Source organism: Sturnira hondurensis, unplaced genomic scaffold (genome assembly GCF_014824575.4).
Source record: "Sturnira hondurensis isolate 20B ecotype Veracruz unplaced genomic scaffold, ASM1482457v3 Scaffold0001872, whole genome shotgun sequence".
Lineage (NCBI taxonomy): Eukaryota > Metazoa > Chordata > Mammalia > Chiroptera > Phyllostomidae > Sturnira > Sturnira hondurensis.
This window is the reverse complement of record NW_028074503.1, coordinates 27,546,703-27,566,483: the sequence shown is the minus strand read 5'-3', so window position 1 is coordinate 27,566,483 and position 19,781 is coordinate 27,546,703. Positions and strand designations below refer to the sequence as shown.

At 41.3% G+C, this 19,781-nt stretch overlaps 1 protein-coding gene across 4 annotated transcripts in view; it reads left to right on the top strand.

Moving 5' to 3' along the window:
• Window positions 1–19,781, top strand: part of CCDC68 (coiled-coil domain containing 68) — a 43,799-nt gene that overhangs the window by 9,660 nt on the left and 14,358 nt on the right. For 3 of the 4 annotated variants that reach the window (XM_037034532.1, XM_037034543.1, XM_037034553.1), the window contains exons 3-9: window positions 3,007–3,102; window positions 5,967–6,097; window positions 7,127–7,213; window positions 10,213–10,344; window positions 11,886–12,011; window positions 13,636–13,764; window positions 18,393–18,475. In XM_037034532.1, coding sequence (XP_036890427.1) covers window positions 5,981–6,097; window positions 7,127–7,213; window positions 10,213–10,344; window positions 11,886–12,011; window positions 13,636–13,764; window positions 18,393–18,475 — 674 coding nt within the window. In that variant the 5' untranslated portion in view covers window positions 3,007–3,102; window positions 5,967–5,980. The remainder of the gene's footprint in view (window positions 1–3,006; window positions 3,103–5,966; window positions 6,098–7,126; window positions 7,214–10,212; window positions 10,345–11,885; window positions 12,012–13,635; window positions 13,765–18,392; window positions 18,476–19,781) is intronic. The other variant, XM_037034562.1, reaches the window with a different exon arrangement.

The window sequence follows — 19,781 nt, the reverse complement described above, 5'->3', positions numbered from 1 at the left end:
CCCTGGACGGGTTTATGGTGTAACGGGTAAGCCATTCTTCTGTCATTAAACAGACAAGTAGGTTTAGTTACATTATTCTGGGTGACCAGTGATGTGTTGCTTTATCACAATCCACAAAACGTGTGTGCATTGCTTTGTAAATTGTAAAGTCTTAGATAATAGGATAACCAGTTTGGGATGTTGATGGATGATTGATCTCTTCTCAAGAAAGAACCAATACCGTGGGTTTGCTAGTCTAAATTCCCCCAGACAGATTTTCTTTTATAGCCCACCTTGATCTGCACACCATTCAAAAATAGTACCTGGTACTTCTCTGGTTTCACAGTCTATTCACTCAATTGACAAACACAGACAAATCATTTATTACGTGTTAGGCATTCTTGTAAGTGCTTGACAGATGTTACCTCAGACAATTCCATGCCGTTTATTGTTTACGTTATTCATTATTAATGTTATTGATAGTATCTGGAATTGACTGCTATGGAAGCAGAGGCCCTGAGAGATGAAGGGCCTGGCTCAGTGTCACACATCCACTGAGCGGCAGGGTCTGGCCAGGAAACTGGATAGTCCAGCTCCCAACCTGTTCTTGGTAGAAAGCGCTTTCTTCACAGGGTCTCATGGAAAAATTCACTGTGTGACTGAACAAAGCCGAGCTGCTTTGGTTCGAGAGGAGCCAGCAAAGCTCTGTGGGCTCAGCCCCCACCCCCGCCCCGCCCAGAGCCCTGTTTGCAAAGCCCTGGTCTAGGAAATAACACCTCTTGGAGGGAGGCCACTTGTAAGCTGTCTTCAATCCACTCTAGCATAAAGCAAATAAAATTCATTTCTCACTTTAATTAACTGATTGAGCTTTATTTTGAAAGTTTTATCTGCCTAATCTACTTCTGGCAGAAATAAAATGCTAAGATGGATTTTCCCCAGCATGGTAATGCCATATGGCAATTTGGACTTTGTGGGCTTCGGTTCCCCTTGGGTTTCTTTGTATAAATCGAGGACTGTGGTTGCACAAGTTTTCTGAACCAAAGAGAGACAGGGGATTTGATTTTATATGAATAGGCGGGGTTATAAACTTTGCATCCTGCTAGGCATGCACTACACCCCCTCCGTTATGGGTGGCTTATCTTCTGTAGTCATCAAGAATATAAAATAATAGGAGTAGCAATATCAATATTACTGTCCACTGACTGCCTTCTACAAACAGGGGTGGAAAACCCCTCATGTTTACGACCCTAGGCGTTCCCACCCCTATGTTACAGATATGTAGTTGAGGCCAGGATTTTATGGAACTTGTTCGAAATGGCCCAACAATNGCGGGGTTATAAACTTTGCGTCCTGCTAGGCATGAACTACACCCCCTCCGTTATGGGTGGCTTATCTTCTGTAGTCATCAAGAATATAAAATAATAGGAGTAGCAATATCAATATTACTGTCCACTGACTGCCTTCTACAAACAGGGGTGGAAAACCCCTCATGTTTACGACCCTAGGCGTTCCCACCCCTACATTACAGATATGTAGTTGAGGCCAGGATTTTATGGAACTTGTTCGAAATGGCTCAACAATGAGCAGAAACAGTAGTGAATAAGGAGCCACAGTCCTGGATATTAAGAATAAAAGACACACAAGAAAATATTTTTTGGTTATGTGACATGAGACCCATTGTAATTTCTAGGTTATTAAAGACTGAGAGAAATCAGTGGGGCCTGTTCTTAAGAGCATTACCTGCTATGACGAAATGCCTCTCATCATTTGTTATATACACATTATATAGCAGAGTAAAAAGAAACAACCGAGGTAAATCCGTCCAATGGGACTACAGATCAAGGGGGACTGAACTGGAGAACAAAAAGCAACTCAGACCAAACTGGTGTTGTGCTTGCCTCTGTTTTCCCACTGGTTTCGCCCCCATCCCCTGCTGCACCCTGACCTAGGAGATTTTGGGGAAGGGCCAGATAATGGTACATGGATGAAACATCGCTTGTCACAGGTATTGTGCGACACAGCTACTCAACTCTGCCCTTGGTAGTGTTACAGCAACATGGACAGTATGTGAATGAATGGCCAGGGTGAGAGTACTATATACTTTATGTGTGGACACTAAATTGGGACTTCATATAATTTTCATTTGTTGTGCAATATTATTCTTTGGATTTTTTTCTGAGTGGTGGAAATTTAAGAGCCATTCTTATTTCATAGGCCGTCTAAAAAAAGACAGGGAGCCAGCTCGGGCTCCTGGACCTGGATGTACTGACTGCTCCACCACTGGTTCCAAACACTTTTCTGAATGTCTGTATGGGGCATTTCTGTTTTTTGTGGTTTTTTTTTTTTAATTTGTATTAGCGTCATTGAGGGCACACTGGCTAATAAAGTTACATAGGTTTCAGGCATACAGTTTTATAATTCATCTGTATATTGTACTGCGCGTTCACCACCCCAGGTCAAGTCTCCTTCCATCACCATTTATCCCCCTTTTGCTCTGGTTATTACCATACCTTTATCTGTGTCTATGAGGGTTCCTTTTTTTTTTTTTTGCTTAGTCCCTCCACTCTTTCTACTCAGCCCCTAACCCCCTCCTCTCTGAGAGCTGTCAGTCTGTCTCTGTACCTACAAATCTGTTTCTATTTTGTTTGTGAGCTTATTTTGTCCTTTGAGCATTTAAATGTTTTGGACCAAGAACCTCATCCCAGAAGACACTTGAGAGGACCCAGTAACAGACGTACTTCCACTCACATTCTGCCCAGCAGAGGTGCAGCTGCCAAATTAGCTTCAGCCCAAACAAATAGAAGCCATCACGGCTGTCTAAGAAGAGGATTTAGAATCAAATGGAAAATTCTTGGCATCGTCTGTCAATTTCATTGAAGATTAAAGGATCAATGCAAAACTCTGACTTATCCCCAGAAACTATCTAGTTGTAAAATGCTAGTAAATATGAAAATGCTTTGTGTGTTTTAACAGCAGAGGCTATTGCTAAATTTTACATATTTTTGTGTGTTACTCCTTTCGCACTAGGGAAGCCTGCTTTGTTGTGATGGAGACACCCTTGAACTTGACATCTGAAGGATAAAGGTTTGAGTTTCAGCCCTGTTAGTTTTACTGTGATCTTCGGTAAGTTAACATCACCTTTGGGAGTCTTGGTTTATCAGTAAAATGAGATTAATAATCCTACCTCACAGGACTTTTTGCGTTATTTTATTTTTTAGTTCTTTACTCTTTATTATGGAAAATTCCCACAGAAACAAAATAGGTGGAAGAGTAGGAGGAAGCCCAGCTGCCCTTTTAACAATTGCTGCCGTTTCGCCCAAACTTCTTTTATCTTACTCCACCCATTTTTCCTCTGTATTAGAGTATTTAAAGCAACTTTAAACGTAATATTATTTCACTTGCAAATACTTCAGAATGTATGAGTATGTGACTAACAGAAAAGATTTTTATTTAAAGAATGTCATAAATTCATTATCTCACCTGGTAAAATTACAGTGATTCTTTAATATCTTCCATTATCCAGCCAGTGTTAAAACTTGCCCAGTTTTCTCAAAAATGTCTTTATATAGTTGGTTTACTTGAATCATGAGCCAAAGAAGATTTATATATTTATATTTGGTCATGTGTCTCTTAGGACTCTTGATTCATAGCCATTTCTCTTCACCTCATCTTACTTTATATAATTAATTTGTGGGAGGAAGCAGTTATTTGTCCTAAAATATTTCATATCACCCAGATTTGGCTGATTGCAACCTTTACCCTTGCAGATTCATGAAACATTTTCCTCTTGTTCAGATAATTACTGCTGTTCGATACAGAGGCCTGATTAGATTCAAGCTCGCTTTTAAAAATATCGTATTTCAGAGGTGATGCTTTCTGTTGGTGAATGCACCGCATGTAGAGGACAGAGTGTCTGGCTGTGTCTTTTTTACTTACGTGGAGACGGACTAGTGGGGTCCCTCAGGTTAACGCATCCTTCATCCGCCTCTCACCTGTTGTTTTTAGTGCTGGTTGATAACTGTTGCTTATTTCATAGGAGGTTCAAAAGGAAGGTTTTCTTGTTCTATCAATTCCTCAAATACAGTAGCAGGAATTACGGTCCACACAGTAAAGGCAAGATGAATGTTTGTTGGTGACCCCCCCCACCCCTTTTGGGGGCTAATTGTTAGTGTAATGGTTGGTCCACTGAGCTGGATGGTGAGGACCGGTGGTGGTGATGGCGGTGGTGGTGCTGGTTTCTCTCTTGTCCTTATGATTTCAAGAATTTAAAAAAAATTGAGACAACTGGACTTGAACAATAATAAAAAAACATTTAAAAAATTGTAGACATACTATGAATCTTACTAATATAAAAAAGATATATAAAGATGCATAAAAAAGTAAAAAAAACCCACCAAACTGTTAGAACTAGTAAGCACATGCAATAAAGTTGCAAGATACAAAACTATAAATTAAAAATAAAAAAATTTTGCTATGTTTCAGTTCCTCACAGTCATTCCTTTTTAGGTTGGTATTTTCGGTGTTTCATTCAAGTAGGATTTGATTACTTTTGTTGCTTTCTGGTATGATGAGGTGTCTCGGGCTCGCCTTATCTATTTCTTGCCCCAGATCTGAATCACTCAAGAAGGCCTGGTTTCTTTTTAGTAGGAAACCGTATGCTGAGGCCGCAGTCTGGGCACTAGGAGTGTTAACGGCCGTTTTTCAGTGGTTAGATCTAGAATACACATTTTTAAAGGAAAAGAAATCATTATTTTGTATTCATAATTTCAGTTCAGGTTATAAGGCTCTTATGTAACATTTTTAATTCTAATTTGTGTATTTTTCCCACTTACTCTAAAAGCCTTCTTTCATAGTGATGTTAAGGCAGTGACTTCTCGGCTTTACTACGCATTCATGTGGGTGAGTGCAGGCGCACGTCTGCACACACATGTACTCGTTTCAAAATAACAGTATCAATATTTCCACTCACAATATTATTAGTAAGTGTAGTTTCAGACCTTTTTGCTATTCTTTTTATTCTTAGAACATTACACACCTGGGACAAATAGTCCCTGGTGTGTGTTTTAAAGTCACTTCAAATAATAGGTGTGGATATGCCATCAATTCAATATACAGATATTTCTTATTTTGAAGGATTTTTTCACGTTCATTTTATTTTATTTTAAAAATAGGTAAAATAATTGCATTCTTCAATGTTAAAACTATAAATCACAGATTGTCCCCTTCTATCCATCCTTCCTTCTTATAGGAATTATGATGCCATGTATTCTGTTCTGCACCGTGCTGTTTCGTTGAGTAATATGCCCTAGAGAAGGGTTCGTAGCAGTGGGCAGTTTATTCAGCCAGTCCTCTTTTTGTGGGCATTTGAGGTTTTCTTAATCTTTTACTATTACAAATAATGTTCAGTAACTGGCCTTTCTAGGCTAATGAGAGTTAAATAAAATGTAGTGTATAAAAGCTCTGTGTTAAGTACAAAGTGTGATATACATGTGTATATATATATGCATATAAATGATATATGCATGTATATGTATCATTTTGTTATATTGTTTTAGTTCCAAAGATATTTATTAAGCCTTTACTATGTGCTACAATAGAAAGATGAAGAAGATGTGGTCTCCACACAAGGTTTTATACTCTAATATAACGTTGAGTAAAAAGAAAAAAATTACGTATTTCCTTCTCAGATTATCTTGAAGCTTCTAATCAATGACTGTTTTAGCAGGTATTGTTTTCATATTAAATTCATGCCTGGATTTATTGATACACAGGTGTCAATGATCAGAATATGTATAATTTTCCTCTCATTCATACTGTACCACATTACCAGTGAATCTTTAGAATGATAATGGATTACAAGTGCAAGATTACAAGTTTAAAACATTTTCTACTGTACAGCATGTGACTGCAGGGCCAGTACAGTCTACACACCATACAATCCCATTATCAAAAGAGTCAGTTTGGGTAACCGATTTCTGTTTTCCTAAAGCCAGAATTCACGATGATGACAGTAGCCATCACCACAGAGACCCCCTCGAGGGGTGAGACAGAAGATAATTCTTCCCCGTATGAGTCCACATCGGCTCACGTTATCGAAGAAACCGAATATGTGAAAATGGTATGTGAGTGCCAGACCTCTCGTTAGCGTGATGTGACGGTTTACAGTAAAGTCTGGTACAGATCACCGGGCTTTGTTTCTCCCTCCAGAGAACGTGTGAGGAAGAACAGACCAGCTGTGGCAAAGGACAGTCTTGATAAGAGAGGTTGAAACACATTTGGCATTCTCTCCACCTTAGCATTTGGGGTGTTCAGGGGGTTAGGAGCTCCTAACAGCACTGAGTTGGTCCCACACTGGTCCCCTTGGCACTCCCTGTGTTTGACATTGGTTTTTGGTTGTTTCATGGGTGTTGCTACCATGTTCCCTGGTAGAAGTTTGCATTTCCTGCCGAGTTTCTGTCTCTTCTGACCTCATTTCTTCTCCTAGTTCAGGGTTGGTATCTGCCAACGGCTAGATGTTGGCATGTTCCATCATTAAAAATGTGAAATCTTCTAAGAATCCAGTGATAGTGGGTAACAAAACATATATTCTTATGAACTATTTCTTAGAACAGGTAAAAAATTTTGACATTGATGTTTGTAACATTCATTTCTATTAATTCATCTCTGAGTGTCTTACAATTCCATAGGTCACTAAGACATAAGGTTTATTATTTCATGCATAAATTTGTATGGTCTCCACTTAGTAATTATTCTCTAGTAATTACTAAATAGTAATTACTAGGTAGTAATTATTTTGTGGTGATTACTAAATAGTAATTGTTTTATAGTAATTACTAAATAGTAAATTAGTACTAAATTACTATATAGAAGAACAACTAAATAGAATTGAAGACTAATTGCTAAGTAGTAATTATTTTGTGGTATGGTATTCATTCAGATTATATTTTGTGTGACTGAGAGTTATAAAGACCAAGTGCTCATTTCCTACACTCTAAACAATTTAGCCTTAATGCAAGTTAGATTGATGGTAGGTATTTAAATCTGAGATGGGTATATATTGATTACTTCCTGGATAAATCAAGTACACTTCTGCTGGGATAGAAAACAAAAGTCATTTGACAGTTGGAAAAAAATTCTTTTCTTCTAGATTCGAACTACTCTGGAAAAGATCCGAAATCAAATGTTTAAAGATGAGGCGGGGCATAACAGTACAAAGCACAAACTGGACGCAAAGGTAATGAATTTGTCAACAGGTACCAGTTTTATTCCTTCAGTAAATAAACATAAAGCCATATAGAAATTATTCTCTTTAAAGCTTTGAATGATGACTGTTAAATATTTTATACATATTTAAAGTATTTAAATATTTATATTTAAAGACCTAAGTACTTAAAGATGTTAATGCATGAAATATTTATGTATGAAATATTTAACCCCAAACCATACCTTACCTGAATATTTGAAACTGGGCTTACTTATCTAAAGTGTATGGGAAGATGTCAGCCCAGCCAAGATACGTAGTGGCAGCATTTCCCAATGACAGACGGAGGTCCAGGCTTTTACGCTTGCCGGAGCCACAATATGGCATGCAGTTAAAGCCATTACCCTGAGTGATGAGACGACTGCTCAGTTTAGAGGAACCCCGCCCCTCCATGGCTAGCCTTATATTCTTAAGGTCGAGCCATCTGCACTCAGCCTTGCCTGGATTGGGTCAAGTTCAACTTCACCTGAGCCAAGTGCATATTGTCAATATCGGTGTAATCCACCCTGTAGGATGGTCACGGAGAACACCAAAGATAAGGTATGATGCATAAACATACTCTCCTTTATTATTTTCAGCCCCCGCAAATGAACACCACTAGCTTCATTTTTTTTCTTTAAATTAAGTGTTCTGAAACTGCAAAAATAAAATAAAATAAAAAAGAGGTTAATGTTTGTGAATGATGGGAAAGATCAAAAATTCAGTTTTGGTTATGTTGAGTTGTTGGACCTTCAAGTGGAGGTTTCTAGTGGGTGCGCTGGCTTTCCGGTTCTGGAGTTGAGGGCAGAGGTCTGGGTTAGAAGGTCCAGGCTACAGGGTAGGGATTTTGTGAGTAACAGTGGTAATTACACTCCTGAAACGAGATTGCCACACATGTGAGTATGGACAGAAATGAGGGACAATCTAAGTTCTGAGTCCTGAGATTTCCAACATCGAGACGCTGGGAAGAAGGGAATCATCACAGGAGACTGAGAAGAGAGTCTGGTGGGTTAGCGGGGCAAACAGGACAGAACAGAGTCACGGCAAACAAGAAAAGGTTTTCAGAAAATGGTATGGGGCCTCAAACGGTGTCCCTGGGTGAAGTAAACTGAGGACTGAACACTGACCACTGCTTAAACGAATGGGGAGGTTTGGGGGACCCCGACAGAAAGAGCTTCTTGGGAAGGCAGATGAAGTGTGTTGCCAGTGTCTCCAGTTGGCCGTCTCAAATCACGAGAGGTTGGCGGACAAACCAAGCATCAAAGCACCAGCCCCTTCCCCATCCGGACCTGGGTGATGTCGCAGCGAGATTTAACTGTAATGACCTCGGGCTCTGCTGTCACAGAACAAAGGTCTGTATGCCCAGAGCCTTAAAGTGCCAAAACAATCATCTGAGTTTGGAGTGAGGAGGAGTTGATTGACCGAGAAGGCAAAAACCAAGAAGGCAGAAGGCCTGAGGCATCTGCAATCTGTTTTCCGAATGTACTGAGTTCAGGCTTCTTTTAGGTCAAAAGAAGGGAAATTGGAAGACGAAAGTTCTTCCATCAAATATTCTTTAATAAATTTTAAAAAGAAAGGTATGGCTACTCTGTATATGGAGAGTGAGAATGTGGCAGGGTTCAAACTCATTTTCACCAGGGGCCACGTCAGCCTTGCAGCTGCCTTCGAAGGGCTGAATGTAACTTTAGGACTGTATAAATGTAACTGCTCCTTAGCTAGGGGCAAGGAGCTTGGAGCTGCCGCTGGATAGAAACGAGATGCAAGATGCCTGGCTGGATAAAATAAGGCGGAGGGCCGGATTTGACCCGCGAGCCTTGTGTTTGCCACCTGTGCCCTAGGGTCTGAAGTAGGAAAAACAAAACCATGATAGAGTCGCTGTAACTCCTTATATGCACTAAATTATTTTAATCTTTTATTCCTGTAAGTATAGTGTGTTTGTTGTACTAGAAAAGGTATAGGCTTTACTCTTAAACAAACTGGGATTCAAATCCTGGTCCTGGCAATTATTTTGGGTACAACCTTGGTCTTGTTAGTTAAACTCTCTAATTTTCAATCTTCTCATCTGTATAATGGACATAATACCTTCTACTGTTCTGGGTATTCAGACAAAGGAGTGTATATAAAACAGCTAAAAGATTATCTCACACATGATAGATGCTTAGTTAAGAAAAGTTATTATAATTATAGGGGATATATATCCCCTATATATTAGGCAGTTATATATATATATAAGCAATTGATTAATAATTCCTTAGTCTGTCTTGAAATGACTTGGAGGAGCAGGGAGAGCCCAGGGTGGACGACCAGGAGGCTGTATCCTGAGCTTTCCCACTTACTTGGTACGTGAACTTGGGCTCCGCCCTTCAGTTGTCCTATCTGAAAAGCGGATGTGGTCAACTTAGATGGTTTCAAGTTTCCTTTCTACTTCCACATGCCCTTGATTCCAAGTGAGATTTATTTTGTGCCCCAGTTACATTTTCAGTGAGCTAGAGTTTACATAGAATTATACTGGTAGGAACATTCAATTCTGACATCTCTGATTGGGAATTCAAAAGGGTGATTACAACGAAGCATCGTTAAACACTGAATATTGTAACTACTGTGTCTGATTATATTAGTTGGTAATACAATGTAACCAGAATTCATTTATGGGTATAACTTAGATTGTTTTAAACAAAAACTGGCCTTATAGACATTATTTATTTCCTAGAAAGGACTTAATGATAGAATTTATTTAAAACTATATGGAATATAAAAGGCGTAAAAGATGTACTTCTGCCCATTCTAAATATAAGAATCTATTCAAGTTTAAGCAAAGGTAAAGGCCAACTGCTTCATCTAGACATCCCTACTGATATTTGAGATTCAGGAGATTCATTTGTGCTGACGGGGATCCCCCAGGGTACAAGTGGTGCGGACCGATCGTTACTGTTGCCAGCACTTGTGAAGGACAGGAAAGTCCAGTCTATGGTTTTCGTGCTTGTTCATTTCAGTGCTGTCCAAACGGCTCTGGCTCTGCCGTGGACCCCTGGTGTGGCGGTCTGCATCTGCTCGCGGAAAGAATGAGAGGCCAAGACCTACAGCTCTTAGAAATGAACAAAGAGAACGAAGTATTGAAAATCAAGGTATGACCCTAAGGAGCCATCTCTAATTTTGTATTTTGAGCCTTTGACCCAGGAGAGGAGATTCGTGGGTCCGTGAAAGCCGACACCCAGACATCCATAGATCCACACCTATGCTCGCATGACACCGAGAAGTGCTTCCTAAAGTAACTCTCGCTGTTTTATTTGGGAGCCTACTTTCACTGTTAAAAAGATCTTACAAAAGTTCAACAATGACCAAGTTTACGTTGTGCCAGTTGAATAATTTCTAGAGATACGCTGTACGGCATAGCGCCTCTACTTAGTACTATATGGGACGCTTGAAAATTTGTTAAGAGGGTTGGTCTCATGTGAAGAGTTTTTACTACAATAAATTTTCTAAAAATCTTCACATATTTAATAAATATTAATTAGACCATTCATAGTCATATGTCTTATTATTTTGTTTAATATGTTGTTGATGCTTTATATTTTCCTTTTGATTATATATGATATATTATATACACATTATATTATATAGACACATCCTATATATTATATAGTCATATACTATATATTATGTATAGCATACATTATATTTACACAATGTATTGTATATGCACAGTCCTGCAAGACTGTCTTGGTGAGTAAATCTTTGCAGCCATCTGTGATTATTTCTTTAGGTTAAATTCTTATACGATTTAGGACGCTTTAGATTTATTGCCCTTAATACTCCAGTCTTGTCTATTTCAAGCTCTGCTATTTCAGGAAAATATACCTTATAGTAGTGTCATGAACATTGATGATAAATGTTTGCAAATAACTGTTTAAACTGATGGCACTGTTACCTGGGAGCCCTGCATTACAAGCCCTCCCCAGTTCTTGTCGCGCTGACAAGAGATGAATTCATGGGAGAGACGATAGGAAGTTTGTTTATGAAATGCACTTGAGCATGAAGCTGCAAGTGGGTACCCAGTTAGTCCGGGTGCCCTGACCGTTGGGAATGTATGGGTTTGATGTTGTAGCCAGCCTCTAGGTTCCCCCTTGCCTTCCCTTCTCCAGACCTTGGGATTAACATGCAGTTTCAAAGGATTTCTTTCCCAGGCAGTGGAAATGATACACACAGAATTTCAAAGTCTCCCCTCTTCCTGCGCTATCATGGTTTTTCTTGTGATTTTTGGACCACCTGGCGATCTTATCTGGCCAGGCTCAGGACAGCTGAATTAATGGGTGAGACCTGTCTCCCTCCTCCTCCCTGTCTTGGTTCACTATCTACTCTGCCTAACAGGCACCATAGAACTCTTTGAAGGGTGAGGTCTTGGAGCTCTGGTTTGGCCTCACACAATGTACATGGAGCTCTGGTTTGGCCTCACACAACAGCCCTACTGGAGAGAGGCCTCTTGGTCGACACTTTCCTCTTCCTACTTAACAGTGTCTTTTCTGCTACCCATTGTCCACATCCATGAGGGTGCAAATGAAACAGTTACAGCCTCTGCGTTTTTAATTGCCCATCAACCTGTTCTGCCTTAAACCCTTTTCACTGTAACTGTCAAAACAGGCACAGTGACTTTTTGTTTCCTCCCCAGTTGGAAGCCTCCAGAGAAGCAGGGGCGGCAGTTCTGAGAAACGTGGCCCAGAGACTGTTTCAGATCTATGAAACGCAGTCTGAAGAAGTTAAAAAGAAGCATGAGGACAGTAAACACTCTCTCCAGGTACCGAGCTAGCAACTTGTCTCCTGGAAAACTGCCCCCAGCCAGTCATGGCCCTCTTTTTGAGGAGCTAGAGGTGAAATGAGCGATGGCCACATGACTTGACGAGCCCTGGGAAGGGCAGGAACCTGCTCAGTGTCCGTCTGCCCCCAGCCTCTACTTAGCCAGCACCCAGGTGTGGCCACGCTACTGGGTTAGCACCCTCGCCCAGAGCCCTGCCGAGCACAGGGGGCAAGTGGGCCATGCCACCCTGCCTAGAAGTCAGAGCTGGCCCAGGGGTCTCTGGCCAGTGCCTTCTCTTCTGGTTCTGCCTTTGACCGACTAGCTGACCGAGGTTGCATTGTTCCACCTTGCTGGACTTGGATTTCCTTATGTCTAAATGAAAGAGTTGGGCCAGATAAATACGGTTTCAACGTATTTTTTACTCTATAATACATCTCTCAGATTAAACAAACAAAAAACGTGTATATGTACCATACCTATTTTAACATATATTAAAATGATACATTTCCTATTTTAACATATAAATTAAACTATAAAAACATAAGCGTGGACATGCAGGTATATATGTGTGTGTTTACAATATATAGACACACACATATATTTTGTTTCTCTTTAAATTCAAAGTATATTTCCTAGGGCCCATAAACGTGTATCCAAAGAATGTGTTCTCGAACTGGAAAAGAAAAAACTGTGTGTGTGTGTGCACCAAGTTGGGAACCCCGTCCATGCTGGGCTGGGTGCCTGGGTCTCCGCCAGCTCAGGCCCTAAAAAAGCGCAGTGGGGAGCACAGTGGGAAATCCTTCTGTGGGGAACACGCCTTCCTGCTTCATCTGTGGGACCTCCGGTCACAAACTCCTGGGAAGGCAGGGTGCCATAAGGCACCTGAGGGAAGTGAGCAGGCTGGTGTGGAGCCCGGGGCTGTGTGAGCGGGGAGCCTGGAAATGGGGGTGCTCATGTCCCCTGCCCAGAGGACTCAGCCCCAGGCTGGGGTTGCCTGGCAGGGATGCCCACCAGCTGTTTCAAGGGAAGCCAGACACTGGTTTTAAACTGCACACTCTCAAATTCTCAAGTACACACACAGACGTGAGTGTGCGCGTGTCAGTTAGAAGTCGGCTGAAACACGCCCAGGTGTGGCCTGTCGGCAGCCAGTGAAGATGGCCTTCGGCACAGCTGCTACCCGCCTATATACAGCGGAGATAACTATTCTGCTTTTATGACCCTTTGGGTTAAAAGCAAAACATTTTTTTTCTTAAACATACAAGATTTTCTTTTTGTTCTAGACAAGTTTTGTGAAGAAAAGGTCAAAAATGTTGCTTTTCTTAAATCCATGTCTCTCTTTCTCATACTAGGCCAGCTAGTGTGCTTTACGGCAGCAAATGTAAATGTTCCAGGCATAAAATTTGCATATTATTAAGTCTCCATACATAATCCATATATATATTATTAATTCTCCATAAAACCAGTCCACCAGGTTTATGTGGAAGTCAACACTGAATTCAGAAAGGAATTCTACAAGTGTGAATTATTAATTTTGAGGGTTAATCAGAAAATTGTAGAAGAAGATGATATCTTCAGGTACAGGTTTCATAAATTCACAGCCTGACAACTGTTTTTCTGACCACAGGTCAACAAACTGGAAAAAGAACAGGAGCTGAAACAACAGCTTGAAAATCTGAACCAAGCTGCAGAAAAACTTGAGGAAAAACATAATCAAATCGCAGCGTTGGAGAGCCTTGTTCAGAGAATGGAAAAGGTCAGGCTGGGAGGACAGGAGGGATTTCGTCCTGCAATTTAAAAAACAGAAACACTGAAATAAATAAACATGAAGGAGAAATTCTTTTTTCAGCTTTTAAAACTTTAGGAAGTACTCAGTGACGTTAACTTCCTTCCTGACACATGTAATCTGTTCTATACTGATAGGAATTGACCTTTGCAAATACAGATATAGACGTCAGCACTATCTGTCACATTCCCCTTTTAGTACATGTGTGATCGAGAAGGGGAACCAGGAGAGGCCGTGAATGGAAACGGTGGAAACGATCGCAAAGTCTGGCTGTTACTAGTCATGATCTAGTCGATGGATCCCTGTAGCCACAGCATTTTTATGTGTGAAGGTCCACCAGGTACCCACCTCGGGCCACCCAGGCCCCCTTCAGGTTTGTAAAAGCCGGTGGCTTAACCAGGACAGTGAGAGTTCACATTCAGAAACGACGTTTTATAAAATTGGAACTTTCAAAACAGGATTTAGAGAACGTATTCGATAATAATGGGAAAGACATATTATTAAAAGTTATTGCAGTGTTCCTAAATTTAAGTAGCTCTCCAAATATATATGAAATGGGAGCACAGAAGCTTAATAATACTTGCCTTAAAAGTTAGAATTCAGACAAATCAAGATATACTGTTTGTTTGTTTTTACTAGTAGCAATACAGACTCGTAGAAAATTGGCATCTCTGAATCTGGCTTGAGGGTAGATAAGAACATAGGCACTGGCTTCTAGTACATATTTTCTAATAAATTTGTAATACTTATTATATTAATCCCTTGATTTGCCTCTGTTCTCTGTCTTGTTTTATTTTATGAGTCTTCCTGAGTCAGTGCCATTTCAGAAAAGTCACTTCCAAAACATCCCAATTCAGTGTTCACATTTCTCAATTAATTTTTAAACATGTCTCAAGAATTTAATTTAGAACACGGTGTGTCTGGCTGAATTTGTAATCTTAGTGAATGTCTTATGAGTAAATCATGAAAATCCAATAAGCCCAACCTTAACTGAATCTAATAACAAAACATACAGCCGCATCTGTGTTGTACAGTGGGTCACTGAGTGATAGACTTTAGAGTCACTGGGCTAGAATGTGCTCAAGTGTGACCGTGTACAATTATGATGTTTTGGAGAAGTTGCAGTATTTGGATGAATATTCTCTAGTGTTAAAATATTTACCATGTCATAAATAGTTGAACCACCTAAGATGCACCAAGAATGCTTGCCTTCGGAAAGAAAGACAATTCTGGAATGCAAATAGAGTTGTTTAACCAAACAGCCTCATTAGCCAGTGTGACATTTAAATGGAGACTTGCAGTCACCTCAAATCCAATAACACTGGGTCTGGTTTAGCAGCCAGCTGGCAGTCCCCGAATATTAACAAAAGAACAGTGGAATACACTTTTTATTTCCTAGAAACCCCAGGGAATCTGTACTTAATGTGGGTTGATGTCAGAAAGCCGGGATACCCTAGGCTGCTTAGGGGCACTCCCCCTCTCCTGAAGATAGAGGATGTACCCCAGTGAAAGAGGAAGTGGCTTGGGTATTGGCAGATTTTTTAGACAAGTGGTGAGCAAGCATTTGTCTTGCCATTGACCCATTGTGGTGGGCCGTGTCTAGGCGTGCTGTGACAAAGTGAGCAGACAAGGCGCTCCGCGGTTCAGCAAGGCCTTGAAATCCCCTTCCGGAATCCTGGTTCACTGACTTCTTAGAGTGCAGTCTATTGAGATGTCTGGGAGGCAGGGATAGGTGGGGAGGGAGTGGAAGGGCAATGTATTGGAATTTTTTTAAAGGTATTTAGTTCAAAGGTACTTTATGTTTGTAAAACAAAGATGCAAATAAACGAAACTTTAAGGTGCAAAGCGGGGCAACAGCCTCTCAGTTTAAGGAGATTCCGAGACTATAGTCTGTGATGAAGGTTTTCTCTGGTGCAGAGCAAGTGTCAGACTGAGGGAAGGGGGTGCTGAGACTTTTGTGCTGCTAGGAAAAAGACAAGAGTTCAACAAGGAAATGAAAATTAAAAATGAACACACACAACAAAGGTTGATAAATATGGCCCTGGTAGCGGGTGTCCCTCTGGAGAAGGATTCATTTTCTACTCTCCAGTAAATAGCCATTAGTGGCATGAGGTCTGGTAATGAACACATTACTTAAACCTTCACCATCTGTCCCACTTCAATCAGGAATGCGGCGAGAATGAATTCCATAAACACAGCGATAAGCCAGCAAAAACGCCCAGTAAGAGCCTTTTAATACGGCATATGTTCCTTTTGCAAGCAGTGCAATTCAGTTGCATCGTATTTGTTTTCTAGTGTCATTGATTTAGCCCTATTAGAATTTTGGAGCTCAATGGCGCTTTTGAGATTGCCTCATTCCCCATCATCATTTTTATAAATGAGGACAGTGCGAACAATGACCTGCTCCACCGTCGTCCAGTTGCCAGTTTACAATCCTTTCCATTATTCCCCTATTTTCTTTGGTGCTGGACAAAAATGGCGTCCTTGGTTCCTAAGTCGCTGAGATGTTAACATTCGGCCATGATTTAAATTGGGGTTCACTCTAGTCTGATCAGTAGGGCCAGGGATGCTTCCCCTGGTGTGGGTGCTTCCACACCCAGAGGTGTGGTTTGTGAAGAATGCATTGTCCACTGGGTGGCGCTGTGAACTCCTTTACCTTCCTGGAAGGCTCTGTCCCTGAGATGCTGGTTTCGTGCGATTTTCTGTGTTGCAGAAGAGAAAAGCGTTAGGACCCCTCACCAAGGCAGGACACGGACATGTCCAACTTTCTGGTCTTCTTGCACTGTGGTAATAAAGATCCACTATTCAAGAATAAGTCCATTAAGAAGGATGCTTGTTAAACACCATTTTCCTCCTTACCAATTCCAAATATATTATCGGTGATATGTTTCCTAATAAACTTACAAGGCATATCTGTGATCCCTCAGAAATAATTTGACCACAACTAGGGCTATACTGGAAGAACTCCTTTTATGTCACAATTATGCTACAGAAAATTTTTTGAAAAGTATAAATCTTAAAAGTAACCGCACATGAGATATGACATGCATGGCACCTTCAGATTTGTATGTATTGAAATCCTAGTAAGTTCTAGATAAGTCTGAAGGCCTTTCACACGTACTATCTTCAATCGTTCCGGCTTTCAGTATAGCGGTTTCATTCCCATCTTACTAATGTCCCAAGAGCTGAAAACATGACTCGTGCAAATATAGAGTAAATACATGTCAGATGCTCAAATCATGAATGAATGAGGGAACCAGTAAAATGGTAAAACTGATGTAAATAAGTTGTTTTGAGGAACAGTGCCTAGGGAGAGATGACCAGGGGTCTTGAGTTTGGAGAGGGGTGGAGGGAGGCAGGAGACGTTTTACTGAGCGGCCTGTGTGTCGCTTTGAAAAAAGCAACATGGGATAGGATCACTAGGTTAGATCCCTTGCTGGTTAATATACTTTAATGCAATTAATCCATAACCTTTGGGATTATCTTTCCAAAATGGCAGGCATCTATAAATTAACACTCAACTTCAGGGCCTCAGCTCTAATCAAATAATAAATAATAAAAATCAAACGCAGGGAAATTGTCCAAGAGCATTAAATAATCCTGGGTTAGATTGTTAAACAGTGACCCAATATGACATGCAAACCACATGCTGTGTGTTTTACTTTGATTTCTAAGTTTGGGTTGTTTTTCATCAGCAGCGAGAAGGCCCAGAGTGTTGAAAGTTTTTGGTAAAAAGTATACAGCCGCGAAGTTTCCAGACCAGCTCAGTGCTTGTCCAGAGTTGTTCCAGTGTTTTGGCTGTGTAGCCTCGCCTTGTATTTCACCCACAGAAATACTGTAGCAGGAAGGAATTTAAACAGCAATGTAAAAAAAAATTTTCTGACTTTTAAATATAAACAAGAACACAGTCATCCCAGTTTGGTATCTCATGGACTTGTCTCTTTTCCTTTGGGATGGAAAGAGTTCGTCTTAATAATGGCATTAAGGCTTATTCTTTCTCAGTTTCATTTCTCTTACATGCTAACTAGGAAGAGGCTTTATCGTTTGTGACCCTGACCCTTCACTAAACATGTAGCTACTACTTTTCTACTGTTCGAGCAGGTGGGTGTCACGTTGAGGGCAGTGGTGTCCTTGGATCCTGCCAACTCAGTCTAAGGAGAAGCCCCTGCAATGGCGGGAGAGCTGGTGCGGAGAGATGCAGGGGCTCCCTTGGCACTGGTGGGGGGCTGCGGGGGGCGGTGCATTTGGACACTCCAGGCAGGTGAGGAGGGTGAAGATGGCCGGAGGAGACAACGTGATGTTGAGCTCCCTGGAAACTACACAGGGGAGGCTTCACTGGGGCTGGTTGTAACAGCCCCTCATAAAGTTACCTCTGTAGCTGAAGATATAGTTCTGTGATTGCAAGAAGCATCTTTTGTGAACAGTTTGCAAGAGTGTCTTACCACATACACACATATTGAGAGAGGGGGAGAAGGAGAAAGGAGAGGAGAGGAGGGGAGGGGAGGGGAGGGCAGAGAAGGGGAGGGGAGGAGAGGGAAGGGAAGAGGAGAGGAGAGAGAAGTAGGTATAAGCAAAATTTGTATCTTATTTTCCCCTAGGAAAAGAGCACACTGCTAGAGAGAAAACTGTCTTTGGAGAACAAGCTCCTGCAACTCAAATCCAGCACGAGGCGTGATAAAAGGTTTGTGAATGTGCCCCCTAAGCAATGGCAGTTCCTGGTATCTTTTCTCTCCAGGGGCACAGCAGGCCTGTAAGTATAGGAATGCGGAGAACTCTTAGCATTAGCAGCTGTACGCCTCCCCTCCCCCACCCACTGAGGAATGGGGGGAGGGGAGGGGTTCACGGGGCTCAGGGGAACTGGTGGGCAGGTCAATCCTTCTGAAGGTTGAGGGGGTGCCCCAGAAGGTGAACTTCTAAGAGAATTTCATAGCACTGCACATTTCTGGAGGGAACGAAGGAAATGCTGGGGAAGACATCATAGGTCTTTAGAATTACTTAGATATAATTTAATTCTAAATAAATCTTCCACTTATGTTATTTCTTTTCTTCTAGAAAACTCCAGGCTGGTATAGTGAGCCTTCCATTAAGAGTCCAGACAGTCTGAGTCTGATTCTTTCTTTAAAAACATGATTTTTTATTGATAATAAGGTTTTTTGTTAGTCTTTGAGCTGAAAAACTGTAGTCACTTTGAAAACCAAACTGATCTATTCTTCCTGCTCTGTCATGTAGGAGCAATGGTTATAAAGAATTCTCCGGAAGTTCTTAAAAAATTCTTCATTGAGAAATATCTTGAGGGAGATGGATGTTTTGTGTTTACAAAACAGCATGTGAACATCCAGGCTCAGGCAACTTTCACAGATTTGTAAGAATCGCAGGTATTCATCTTACTGCTCTTTCTGAGCTGGTATTCACTTCTCTGAGCAACAAGACCATGAAATCAGTGCGAATCAGCCTCTTCTGGTCCAAGCAGTAGGGACTTGGTGAAGCCACCACAAATGAAGGTGACTCTGCGGGTTAAGCCTGGAGAGAGGTGGCCATAAAGAGCTGTGCCTCCGGGAACACGGGGGCTGCCCTTCGGCCCCTAATTTGGTATTTAGAAGCCAGAGTATTTTGTTGCTCCAGTCCAAGTCATGGGCATGTGCAGTTTCGCTTTCTCTCGCTCTTTTTATATGATTTATTAACTCCCCCCCCATTTCCACCAGCTGCTTTATAGTCTCTGTATTTTCCTTTCAGATTCCACAGAAAGAGACGGGCCTCTTACTCCTTCCTGTACTGGGCGGGTCGGTCATGCTGAACAACCAATAAGCTCGGGCAGGGACCCACGCCCAGTCCTGTGGGCATCTTCTCCTGCGTCCCCAGCAGGGCAGCGGGCGCTTTAGTCTCCTTGGGCGGAGGCGGGGGGGGGGGGTTAGCAGGAGTCATGACTTTCTCGAATGGCGTTTGCTTCATTCTGCCATTTTGATGGAAAGATTCAGTAGGTTCTAACT